This window comes from Protopterus annectens, chromosome 14.part0, assembly GCF_019279795.1.
Source record: "Protopterus annectens isolate FY-2018-M chromosome 14.part0, PAN1.0, whole genome shotgun sequence".
Lineage (NCBI taxonomy): Eukaryota > Metazoa > Chordata > Ceratodontiformes > Protopteridae > Protopterus > Protopterus annectens.
In genome coordinates this window covers 348,147,452-348,161,360 of record NC_056748.1, presented here as the reverse complement: position 1 = coordinate 348,161,360, position 13,909 = coordinate 348,147,452, and the positions used below count along the sequence as shown (strand labels likewise).

The 13,909-nt window shown below is 44.4% G+C and overlaps 1 protein-coding gene across 1 annotated transcript in view; it reads right to left on the bottom strand.

Annotated features, from left to right (window-relative positions):
* The window catches only part of LOC122788982 (minichromosome maintenance complex binding protein), a 1,363,580-nt gene that overhangs the window by 860,396 nt on the left and 489,275 nt on the right, over window positions 1–13,909 (bottom strand). The window contains exon 11 of the mRNA XM_044056074.1: window positions 2,621–2,744. Within this exon, the coding sequence (XP_043912009.1) occupies window positions 2,621–2,744 (124 nt within the window). The remainder of the gene's footprint in view (window positions 1–2,620; window positions 2,745–13,909) is intronic.

The window sequence follows — 13,909 nt, the reverse complement described above, 5'->3', positions numbered from 1 at the left end:
CCAGGGACTTTAACTTCAGCACAGAAATAAATAGGACATGCTAGAGGGACAGATTCATATCCCAGAGGCTCCCCTCACTCTGGAACAAAATCCCAATCCATGTTAGGCAGTGCCCCTCACTGATACTCTTCAAGAGAAATCTTGACGAGTGGATGTGAGATCGTAAGTTTACCCCTGGGATCTCTTCTGTGTCTCTGCTTGACAGAGGTACAGTAAACTAACCTTAAAAGGGCTACCTTCTGTGACCTACTATACAGAGGCACAGTCAAGTAATCTAAAAGGGTGGCGAAAGCCAAACACACTCTGGCTAGGCTTATAAATGCCCTAGGGCAGATAGCCTAGTATCAACCTATAAACCTATGAATCCCACATGCTTGCAGTAGCTAAAAGCTGTTGTATGCCGGCTGGACGTCGGGTCGCTTGGGGTCTAGGATCTTCCACATGTTAATACTGCAACATTAGAATAGGACATAGTATGTAATGGTCCACCGAAGAAAAACAAATGAAGGTGAACATTTCTCAGTGTGATTTGTTAGTCACAAGTACAGTTCTTTGTGACCATTCCAGGGATGGTACCAGCTTGCAAAATGTCTTCACATCACAGATCTAATAGGCAAACTGAAAATACAAATTGCTCTACAGAAGCAAAAAAAAAGTAAATCCTAAAATGGGTACGTTATCACAGAGCCGAACACCTGGACAATACTGAGACTTTCAAATGTTCGCAGTGGCAAAAAGGAACTGAAGATAGCAAAGCTAATTTCTCCCTTTTATAATGCACACCTTACAGATGTCCGCAGTACAGGGCTTGGTTATTCTATATTGAGGATACCCAAAAGATGTGCAAGTTAGGGCAGACATCTGCATCGCAACTTGTGGTATAATTCAAAATGCTGCACTGATCCTTATATAGACCACCTGCAAGCTACTCTAGGCCTTCCTCCAAACCAACAAACAGATGCTGTGAGATGTTTAACATTTTTTTTAAAAAATGCTTCACGATCAAGGAAGGGAGATGCCACTTGAAGTGACAGGTGATAACATATAAAATGTGTCTCCTGTATGTAGAAAAGGTTGGGAGGGTGGCCTAATGGTTAAGGTGTTTGCCTTGCAAGCACAAGGTGCAGGGTTTGAGTCTCACAAGGGATAATTGGCTAGGCTTAAAATGGCTCGCAAGGGCAGTTAGCTTAGTACTAATCTATGAACCTGTAAGTAGACTCTCGCAGATTAGGTTCTCTTGCCTGAATGGTAGCTCTTTAGCCAAGTGCGGTTTGCTCCAAGAAATGGCATCTAGGAAGGACAGAACCCAGGGGAACAAGCACATGATTGCTTGTTCCAGCTCCTGCTCCCAAGTCCATGACACAAATGGCTTAACAGCTGCACATGGGAGTTAGAAGTGCTGGGATTTAGATTAAAAAATGGATGGCCTCTAAGAACTCTGAACAAAATGTCAGAAACCCGCAGAGAAACCAGACTACAAACATCTGTATATGTATCCCATGCAATTAAATATCTATCATATTGCAAAATTTACAAGCACACAATTACAAAAATATCATAAAACATGAAATGTTTACCAGTTTTACATTAGTGCACTGTTTTTATCCCCCCCAACAATCAGCACTACCTGCAATCTTTTGGTCAGTCTTTCCTCACAGGGTGAGAACTCTTCACACAGTTTCTTCCTCTCAGGAAAAAGAGTGATCACAAAGGCTATCATTCTGATATCCATTACGGCTCTTGCTGCTTTTGGACCTAACCCCTCTCCCAGTTGCCATTAGCATCTGCATCACCACAGATGGTCCTAATATGCCCTTCCCCAGTACACGTGTACTTCCCTATGTATACACTGTGTAGTGCTAACATAAGCTTCTGCAAGTGATGACTGAAAGAATGGAACATCCATTCCCTCCACCCAATTTGTACAAGCCAGAATCAGCCACTTACTCCCCACACACAACTCTTCTAGCCCCCAAGCCACTAGTCAACTCTGGTCACCTGGGTCACAGTCAAGGCTTTATCATTCCTTACCAGACAAAGACGCGTACACCTGCTGGGGGTGTCCCCCTGACTTCAGTGGCAGTTCATCTTGCATCAAAAATCCTAGTACTTTGGGCAAGGGTAGGGGGTGCGGAAAGCCATGGCCTGTCAGTCACTGTTCTACAAAAGTGGTCAGTCTCGATGCCTACTACTATGGAGAAGTAATGTCAGTACAGTCATCATGTCCCTTGAACTGTTGCTTCTGATCTCCACCAGAGACTGTACAGGCAGTTCTCCCCTGGGATAGAAAAGCTGGATAATAGGCCACTTCAGTCTCCTAGGTCAACTTCATCAGTGGCCTAAACTCATTCTTGATTTCAGGTCTCTGGTGGCATAAAGTCTCTACTTTTCTGTACCATGACAATCAACATTTTGAAAACTGTAACTTCATTACAGTTAAATGGAGTGATGTAGGCTTCCAAAGTACAAAGCTCCATCATCCCAAATTATCATAAACATTTTAATAGCAATATTATTTCTCAGTCTGATGACAAACTTTGGTATATTCAGTCAGTCACATGCCAGAAAAATAAGCCTTTGACAAGAATGCAGTATTTACACAAAATAAATCTCAACTTACACAGTAGAGATTAGATGAAGTATAAGATATTCTGCAGCAAGGCCATCTCCTAAAAGGGCTTGTGTCAAGAATCCAAGCAGCTCGGCTCTGACATATGATAATTCTGTGTTGAAGCTTTCAATGTCTAAGGACAGAAAGTAAAAGGGTATTAATCATCAGCAGTTATTCACTATAGCATTTGAATTTGTAAGGTTGCCTTCTGCAGTAGACAACTACTGGGATATCTTCTTCCAACATAACATCACTTTTGCTGAATAATTTAGAATTTTGTCTAGTTCACATGCACAGGTCTATATACATTTTTAAATGGCCCATGTCACGTCATCACACTCCCAGATAAGAAGCAACTTTCCAGCCCCTACACCCCCCCAATCTGCTCTCAATGCACTGAGGAAGTGCAACCTACAAGAAAACAAAAAATGAAAAATATAAAAATTACATACTAATCCAAACTTAGAAGGAAAGCCATACATGGAAGCAGGCTGGCACAGGAATGCAGCAGGTAATATGCGACTGCAGAATGCATCTTAAATCAACTGGTGAAGCGCATATACAAGACTCCAGAGTGCCTCTAATGCAGAAAGAATCTGAAGTAGTACAACAGAAACCTCTTTAGGTCAGAACTGAAGTTAGGCCTAAAACAAGCACCCAGAAGGTATTATGAACCACAGATGATCAAATGAGGCACATGCAATGGAATAATTTTAGCAAAAAATACTTGGATGAAGGAATGAACTGTCAATTAAGCTGCTGCAGCACATAACTGTAGCTGAGACAACTTTGAAGCAAGCAATGAAAGCAGTCACACTTCACATGGTATAACCTGTGACCGCATTTTTCAATGGCCAGTTCACTGCATGACAGCAAAACAATGACATTAACAAAACAAATGGAAAGAGTTTGCTTAGGCACTACACACCTCCTTTTACCTGGAGCAAGCAAGAGAGATGCTTCAATTTTTTCCACACTCAAGCAACTACTTCAGGCAAAACTTGAGCTACTGATACACATCTAAGTAAAAAGGAATCTTATAAATGAATAGTGGAAATCGTGCCTAAATGCAGACAAATAACCAAGAAATAAGGCACTGGAAGGTTCAGCAGATAGCAACACCAACTATATTGAGCACACACGAACAAAACCGTTTTGTTCTTGTGTGCTCAATTAAGTTGGTGCTGCTATCTGGTGAGCCTTCCAGTGCCTATTTCTTGGTTAAAAAGGAATCCTTATTTCTGCGAACAAAGAAATCACATGGTGACTAACGGAACAGTTTAAAAGCAAATTTGAAACTACTCTGGAAGGAAAGTGTTAAGTCATAAATACCACCTAGTTATTTATAGGTTCACAGGTGTGTACTAGGCTAATGGCCTTGGCGCCTTTGCAAGCCTAGCCCATAGTATTACCCTGGCATCATGCCACCCGATGTTAGTTCCTAGTGTCTCTGTCAAGTAGAGCCACTGGAGTGATCCCCAGGGTTAATTTTCTATTTCAGATCCACTCAAGATTTCTCTTGAAGAGGTCCAGTGAGGTGCCGTCCGGTTGACATGTATGAAAAGTCTATTCCATAGCATGCGCAGTCTCTGGGTTATGAACCTGTCCCTCCAGCATGTTCTGTTGACTGCAGTAATGAGGTTGAGGTCTCTGGAGTGTGTGGTCTGGAGGGATTGGGATTTCTTTAGATGTAGCATTTCTAATAGAGCTGGGTCAGACATGGCTTTGTAAGTCATGCAGAGATCGCCTCTAAGGCGATATGAGACAGAGAATAGTTGGGAGTTTTTTTGAGTCTGTCTATATAGGACAACTGTTAAAGGCCTAGGATCCTCTTTGTGAGGTACTTCTGCAGCTTCTGCAGTTGTTGCAGGTGTCTAGTGAGGTACATGCCAAATGGGGCATTGTACTCTATGATTGGCCTAATGAGGGAAGAGTAGAGGGAAACAATGACCTCTTTCTTCTTGGATGCAAAACACTTAGAAATGAGATGCGCCACATAGGACTTTCTGACCACAGTGGCAACGTGGTGGTCAAAAGAGGGGTTACTGTCGACCTGTGTTCCCAGATCTCTTAGAACACCTTCTGTGTTCAGTGGACTACCATCAATGTGGTAATTCAAGGGATCCAGGTTTTTCCCAAGGGGGATGACGACAAATATTGGCATTGAGCTAAAGGCCATGGTTCTGACATCAGTCACTGGTGTCATTAAGGCCTTTCTGTAGGATGCCAACATCACTTGGGGAGTTAATAGTTCCCAACTTGCAATCATCTGCAAACTTTGTCAGCCAGAGTTCCTTCATGTTGGCCTGGACTTCAGAGAAGTAGACAACAAACAGAAGAGGACCCAGGACCGAACCCTATGGGACTCCACTCGTGACTGGTCGGCAGTCTGACTTGGAGTCGGCTACTTTCACACTGTGGGTTCTAAATGTGAGCTAGTTTGCAACCCGCCTAGTGATATAGGGGTTGATGCCTAGTTTAGTGAGTTTTTCTATGATTTCTGAGTGAGGAATGGTATCAAAGGCTTTGGCCAGATCAAGGTAGGCTACATGAACCACCTTGCCTTCATCCACAGCTCTTTTAACTGACTCAAAGAAATCAACCAAGTTGAGCAGGCATGATCTACCCTTCACAAAACCAAACTGTGTAGGATCTAGAGTTTGGAGATTCCCTATATCCTTGTTTATAAGGTCCGTGATTATGCGTTCCATAGCTTTGCATATCAGACTCATCAGGCTAATTGGGCGATAATTCCCGCAGTCTGTAGTCGCTCCTTTGTGGAGGGGGATGACTGTAGCAGTGCGCCATTAGGTAGGGACACAGCCTGAGATGAGGCTGTAATTGAACAGGGCACACAGGTGAGGTGCCATTTCACTCTGTAGTTCATGTAGAACACAGCCAGGGATATTGTCAGGTCCCATAGAAGCTGTATTCTTGGCCTTGGACATTGTTGTTTTAACCTGTGCAGCAGCAATACTGGGTGTCTGGCAATCTACTGGTATTGTGATTGGTCCTTTTGGGGGGGGGGGGGGAGTTATCACTGAATCTGTTGGCCAGTACCATTGGCAATATATGTTGGCTCGGTATAGGAGGTACCACTGTGCAGCAGCCCAGAGCAAATTTGGGTATTGCCATGGAGATTTTTTGCATAACTATAGAAAGCCTTGTGGCTGTCTTTACTATCTGCTGCAATTCTGTTTTGATAGCTAGCTTTAGAGGATTTGATGAGGGATCTCAACCTTTTGTTGAGGCTGATGAGAGTTTTTCCAGTCTTGGGACTTCGCCTTATTCCGCAACAGTTTCCTCCTTTAGTTGTAGTGTTTATGGCAGGGGACCACCAGATTGGCTTCCTTTTTTTGAGGAGACCGTCTTGGTTCTATTAGATATAGAGAGATCCATGCATTTGTGTAAGTGTTTGTACAGTGCATTGGTGGTATGATTCGGCAGTCATGCAACTATTCTCCATTTGCATGGGTGCCGTGAAGTTAGCCACCTCTGTTTTTAGTAGCCCAAAGTTAGCTTTGGAGAAGTTTTCATAGTGGTTACCTTTGTGTGGGTGGGGGGTGGGAGGGATGTGGATTTCCAAGGTGATTAGTTTGTGGTCGGACCTAACCAGAGAGGAGTTGACTACTGGTGTAGAGCAACGGTCGCCCATGTTAGTAATGGCCAGGTCAAGGATGTTGCTACCTCTATTGGGCGTAAGAATGAGCTGGTCCAGAGCACTGGAATTAATGAATTCCAGAAAGCATTGGGCAAGAGTATTGGTACACGAATAGTTTTCCCAGTTAATGGAGGGGTAGTTGAAGCTGCCCAGTAAGACAGTGTTAGGTTAGCATCATTAAAGATCAAATAAAGTTATCAAAGGAAGTGTGGCTTAGAGTTTCCACATGCAGAGATGATGGTCATGGAAAACATCTTCCAATAAGAGCAAACCTGTCAGTCATGCAGTTAAAGTTCCAAGGGTGAAAAGTTGGCAGAGATGTGAAACTGCTCATTCAGCGTGGAACCACATATCTGCCTGCCACACGGTCATGATGTGGAGATATGTCAAAGATATTCACCTTTAACCATAGAACTGAACTTAAAAGTCAGGTGTCTGAGATATATAATGAAATCCAGCAAATTAACAACTGAAGCAGGAGTGATACCTGTGTACTCAAATGGAGATCATCTTCCACTTGGCACATTAAATGGAAGCCTTCCGAGTGGTTTCAATCACCTCTGGAGATCCTCCTGAAAAGCCCAATGGAAGAAAACAATCTAAATGAGTAGCCAAAAAGACACCCTCCTTTACTTGTACCAGCCACACGGCAACAAGGATGGATTTTGTTTTCTTTCTCTGAACTACAGAAAGAGACACAGAAACATAAGCAGTGGTGGAGAAATGTTACAAGGAAGGCAGGAAGTATGTGGTCCTCCCCATGTAGGATGAATTTTCACCAAAGGAGACATTATTATGTCTACCTCCACTGCACCTTAATCAGCTGAATCAAGTGGAACAGAGGGAGAAACACATTCTCCTTCCCATATAGCAATATGATCAGTTGTTGGGGTACCCACTCCTAGAAGACCAAAGCCAGGCAAAATTTATTTTCTCTTCAGCACCAGGATGACTGTAGCTGCAGAAGAATAAAGCATGATCACTTTCCTAAGGACATGAAAGGCTGTAAGAAATTATCTACTGTGACTCACTGCTAGACTTGCATTGCCATTCTACAAAGGAGGTACTAACAGAGTGCCACCAAATTTATGCAATACCCTGAAGACTTGTTCAACCAGGGCAAGAAGGTCACCGTGTCTGCCCTCTTTCCACAGCTTTTGGGACAAATGAGTGCTTACAGCTTTAGCAAGTTTATAGGAAGCCTCTGCTACAGTCAAGGTCTGGGTTAGGATCCTCCTCCTCCATCCAGAGAGACCAAAGAAAGACTTTCTGCACCCTCTCCACGGGCAATAAATTAAATACTGAACAATTCAGTGATGCCCCAGTGAAGACAGTACTCTCAGATAGGAACACTGAAGACTTTCCTGTTGATAAAAACCTCCAAGGCTGCAGTCAAGAAAGTACCCAGACCATGAATGCTGCTACCATGGAGTCAGAGATTTCCCCCTCCATCAAGGTCTCCTTTATTACAGCTAGCATCCTTGGAAACACTATGGTACAGAAAAAACATGTACAAAAAGTAAAACCCCTTCCTCAGAAAATAAAAAAAGGAACCTATTGTGTGGAACCCAACAATTACTACAAGGACACAAATGCAGTTAGCATATGAAGTTCTAGTAACGCAATGAGAAACAATCTGGGCCTGTTCAAAGAGCTTTATAAAGACAGAATGGTCCCTGAATACAACTCTTTTTGGGGGATGGACACATTGTGGCCATCTGTGATAACACCTAGAATCACCATTTAATGATGACCACTCTAGAAAGCTGGAAGAAACTAGATGAACCAGAAAAACAGGTGGGTTTGCAGAGTACTCATGAATGCAAGTACTGCATCAGTGCAAATATTGTTCAGTGGCATGCCCCAACAAGCCAGTGGAAGGAAGAACTATCTGCTGGTTTGGGACTATTCTCACTCTCCAGAGGCCTTCTTGCAGAACTTCTGTGACCTAAAATCAGACAAGTTGGGTGTGGGGACAGCATACAGACCCATCCATGACTGGCAATGCTGGTGCTAACTTCTGCAGTCCCTAGTCAAAAAATCGTTTGCCTGAGATAATCCATGCATGCGGACAAACTCAGCTAAACTATCTAGTGCAGGTGTGGTGGTATGTGAACTGAGTAAATGACACTTGATTACAGCAGTGTTACTAAAAAAAAAAAAAACCTGCCTGGTTTCAAGAGATTACCAAAGGCATAAGAGTTCGCCCTGAATGGAACGTGTGGGTCCACTGCTCCAGTGGAAATAAGAAACACACTTATTTCTTTGAAATAACTTAAGGATTTCTAATTTCTGCTCAGCAGTCCTTTTGGGCAAGACTATTCAAATGAATATCCTGTATCTGATTCAAGTACATTCCTTAACCTACTGCACTAGCATGGGTGCAGAGTTAGTGAGCTATGTGAAATCTCACTTTAAAAGCAGTTGTAATGGTCTTTGCAGAACAGTCTGATCCCAGATTCAGGAAGAGCTGAGAGCATTTCCACAGCCTGTTTTAGGACTACAGAATGGGTCACAAGACAGATTAAAAAATGCAGTCTCAAAATGGCAGATGAGAGCACCTTCTAAAGTCTAATTTCTTGTTAAGCAGTAAAGGTGATAAGCTGTTGCGATTGCAGACATACGCTGGACCAAACGGATCAGAGAAACTGCCCCCTGGGATGCTTATTCAATATGCTATACATCTAAACCATGGTTAAAAAGAACACAACTGCTTTCATTTGACCAGAAGTAATTGAAATCAGATGCCACCTGGCTAGAAATGTGACATCATTCAGGACAGGTTTATTGGGGGGGGGGGTGACTCAGGGTTTTCGATCTGTAGTGGACTTTAAGCCCCAAGTCTCTCCAAAGGAGTGGTGCTACAAAGTGAAGGGTCTCATGATCCTTATCCATCTCTGAAATAAAGGATATTTTGATACCAAATTTAACTCCCAGTATAATGAAGGAGTAAGGAGATCCCCCAAACTATGCAAAGTTTCTGATGACTGGAAACCTTAGCTCACCTACAAATATGAGGGAACAAAGGAATGGTAGCACAGCAGGACATGACCGGGTCACAATGTCTTATGGAGGACACACTGGAGGCAACGCTTGGTCTAGAAGAGTTTGAACTGTGTCAAGCTACGCTCCTCAAACAAGGCCCAGAAAATGATCAACTGCATGTCTAAGGTTAGGTTCATCCCCCACTGGATCATGTGGATCAGGAGGATGCACTGTAGTCTCCTTATACCAAACCAGTATGCCTCATGCCACCAGAAGACCACCACAAATAATGACTTCCACATCCTGGATTCAACCCTTAAGCCTTCAGTGAAAGGCTTCAAGAGAGTTTCCCATGTGACTTGGATAGTAGCAGTACATTCCAGATGCTCAAATACAAGACAGTTTAGGCAAACACCATGGAATACAATCTTCTAAGTGGTTGCTGAGGCTACACTTCCTACACTCCTCTCGTCACCTAACAAGCAGTGAAAGATGCTCCTCACTTGCCAAGTGAGGAGTAATGATCCAAAGAACATGAAGCCAGCTTAAGAGGAGGCAGCCATGACTGATGCCTGGCTTTCTGATTTTTCTACATTCTACTTGTGGGCTGGGTACTGACCTGTGATTGTGTGAAGAAAGCTCCTGATTACTCACCCTCTACAATCAGCAACCGGCATTTTCTTTTAAGTGACGCAGGCCTCAAAGTCTTCTGCAGGACACCAGGCTGAACCACTAGCATTTCTGGCAGTGCTTCACTTTATACGCTTCTTTCAGACAATGCAAGTACTGCTGGCATGGCTCAAGGCTAGTGAAGTGAATCTTAGAATAAATGTTTCAGCCCCTTGGGTGTCGAGCACAGAAGGCACATACCATGATTACTACAAGAACTGAAATGTGAACTATGTAAATGGGGTCTATAATGAAATCTAACCAGTGCCCCATAACACAACTCATCTAAAGAACAAAAACATGCATCTAAAAATGCCACATAAATCTTAAAGGCAGTGCTCTGCTCCTGTACTCCTCTGCTTTCAATGCACTACCTACCTTCAAGTTCACCAACTCTCACAAAACACATTAAAGAACAAACTTCCCTGTTCTCAAAGTTGCTTTATCAGACAGCATCCATACCAGCACTGGCAACAAAAGAGGGTTTGATATCCTTTGACACTGACAGGATAGAAAGTGATTACAAAGCTACAATCTAAATGGTGTTAAAGGAGATATAGACGAACTATATGAAAGTTGTGCGGCATACAGACAAAACTAGCACCAAGGTTAGACCTGTTTTACAATTCTGGATCACAACCTCAACCTGTTTGGTAGCAGCCAAGATACTAGCAAGGGAGCTGCAGAAAATGCTGAACATTCCTACCTGCAGAATCTTAGAAGACAAAATGTCAAGTTACTCACTGAAGAAAGTTGCTAATTTCATATACTGCTTTCACTCTTCCTCACCAGATGACATTTGCCACATTATACATCTACACAAGAAACACAAGTAATTCTAACGATGTGACCAAGCTCAGGTCAGAGGCAGAGCTGTCCTGCAGTCTCAGACCAGCTATGTAACAATATTAAAATGTTCTTACTCTAACCCCTCCCCCCAAAAGCCATGACTAAAGCACAGCTTTGCCCCTTATACAGATGAACAAACCATCAGAAAAGGTACCAAATAATGAATAGTTAAGTTCCTACCACATTCACTCATCTTTGAATAACCCTCTGCAAAGGGTGACAATTGGCAAAGACATCCTGAAAATTACTTCCTGACACAATTCTATGATCTCTAGTTCTCATACTTTGGTACATGTTCCCTTCTACTTGTATATGCTATTGTGTCACCACACAAATTAGGAGGAAGCCTAACAAATGTTTTCTAATTATGCCTCCATGAAATGTGAGGAAGCTGCATTTAAAAGACCATTTATACATGGTTATAAACCAATTAGAGTGAGTGACATTAGAATGCAGTAATCATTGAGAGTCTGGCTGTCCAGTCACAAAAACTTCAGTTAGTACATTTAGAAAACTGCTCAGTCAATTCCATGCCTTACAAAACTGGGGAAAAGGAAATGAAAACTTATGTACTAATCACATCAGCTGTTTTGCCAGAAGACTCTCAAAGCAGCAGCTTACTGCTGGGATCCCCCACACCAACCCCCACCCCACCCCCATTACCGTAACTTCCCATCATCCTGAACATTCTCCCACCCCAGCACTTGGAGGAATATCAGTACCTCTGGTTGATGTAAAGAACGATATCACACTCCAGCCTAGGAAGATCTACTTAGCTGCTATATTATCAGGTAAATCCTTATCTACTGAAGGACCATCATCTGTATAAAAAAAAAAAAAAAATACAAAAGTAAAGTACAGTCATCCAAATACGGAAACACCTGGAATCCTTGACGTCTCAGGTGAGCTTGTCACTACTGCCATGCATTTGGTGAACACCCTGGGGGTTGTGGTGAGACCAAAGGGCAGAGCACGAAACTGATGACTGGCTCCCAGCCGGAAGCACAGATGTCTCCTTGACGCCTTGCCCATTTTTATATAGTAGTAGGCGTCTTGGAGATCCAGAGAGCACATCCAATAGTCTTTCCCTAACAACGGGAGTATCGACTGCAGTGTGACCATCCGAAACTTGTCCTTCATGGATTTGTTTAATCTGCTGAGGTCCAAAATTGGCCTCCAGTCTCCGGTTCGTTCTGGGACTAAAAAGAACCTGGAGTAAGTTCTGGATCCTGTCTGGTCTGCTGGGACAGGCTGGATGACTCTTTTTAAGAGCAACTTTTTGAACTCCACATTTGCCTGATACCTGTGATTGGGTGGAACATCTGGGATCTTCTTGGGAATAAACAATGGAAGGGAAAAGGGTAAAGATATCTCTGGTAACTCTTTGTACCCACGTCTTGGGTGATATTTAGCCAGGCTTCTGGATAGAAAGAGATGTGACCCCTGACTGGCCCCAGAGAAACGCAGTCGGGCCCCACATCAGGAGCGCTGATAAGGCAGCCCTCGAAAGGAATCACGGCCTTACTGTTATTGCAGAACGCCCCTGCCTCTAGGGCGACATCTACCATTTCCTCCTCCTCTGCCTCTGAAGGAGGATTCACTGTGTGTCCGGAAAAATCCTCTGGGACATTTTGAACCACAATTTACCTCCCCTCTGACCTTTGGGGTATGGTCGAGAGGGAACAGTAAAACGGACTCCCATGGCACGGACTTCCTTCCTGCTCACACCGAGTGAGTGTTTCTTTCACCTTAGGACCAAACAATGAGGAACCATCAAATGGGGCATTGGTGAAGGTGGACTTGAATGGCTCCGCAAAATTACACAGGCGCATCCAGGAGTGGTGCCTAAGGGCAACTCCTGAACCCACTGCTCTGCTCGCTCCATCAGCTGCATGGGAGATAAGCCGCATGGAGGAGTTAACCACAGAGTTTAGGGTGGACAACTGAGCAGAAATCCTGTGAGGGACTCCCTCAGGACAAACACCCTGTATGGAATCTCCCAACTCCTTGATAGTTCAACGAACGAAGGGTAAATGCCGCTGAACTAAATACACACTTCCCAAATCTGTCCATCTGTCGAAACTCCTTGTTTGGCAGATGAACAGGGGAAGAAGTCTCTGCCAACTCCTTCTTCGTGGCTGCTGCCTCCACCATGACATCTACGGGAATGTCCTTACACAAGAACTCTTTACCAGGAGGGGCAGACAAACTTATTTGGTCTCCTGGGGACTGGCTCTACAGCATCGGGAATATCCCACACCTTTCGACTAACCAGATCCATTAGTTCATCAAAAGGTGGAGACACCCAAGAGGCAGAGGGTTGAGACCCGAAAGCCTTCAGGTACACAGACTCATCAGAAGGGTTGACAGTTGGCCAGCCACACCTCTGCTTCAGGATTTCAAGGATGTCCACAAAGGAGACATCATCAGACAACTTGGGGGACCCTTCCAACTCCCCGAAGTCAGTGTCCGATGTCAGAGACTCATCCTAGGAGTCAATATGTTTCCTCTTGCATACCCTCTTCCGGGAGGGGGGCGGGCTCCTCGAAGGGACATTCTGGGGAGGCCTCGGAAGAGTGGGGGCTACCAGCCAGTGGCTCCTGAGGCTGTGGGTCTCTGCTGTCTCCGGAGAGAGTAGGTGCTGAGACTGAAGTAGGTGCCCTGGGGGAAGAGTGCTTGTACCACTGGCAGGGGCTGTAGAGTGAGATAGCACGCTCCTCATCACCTCAAACTCTGACCTCTCCGGCTCCTAAGACCTCCCCCACTCCGAAGAGACAAGGGTAGGTGCTGGAGCCAGAGCCATCAGCTCAGAGACAGATGCACGGTCCAAGCTCACAGTGGCCGACTCACCGAGAGGAAGGCTCGGAACCGAAAATAGATTCCAACCCTTCCTGTCGGCGCCGACAGGACAGCTTCGGTCCCTGGACATGACGGATGGAGCCAAGCATGTCAGAGCCTAACTCTGCTCCAATGCAGCAACAAAGGGAGCCGGAACAGAGAGTTCCTCTGCTGGCACCAAGCACTCTGGCTCCGAAAGGCCAATATGGCTCGAAGGAGGAAAAACAGACAAGGGCAATACTGGATCGAGTGGCTCCGGTGCCGACTGGGTCGGAGCCGGCAACAGTTTTGGCAGA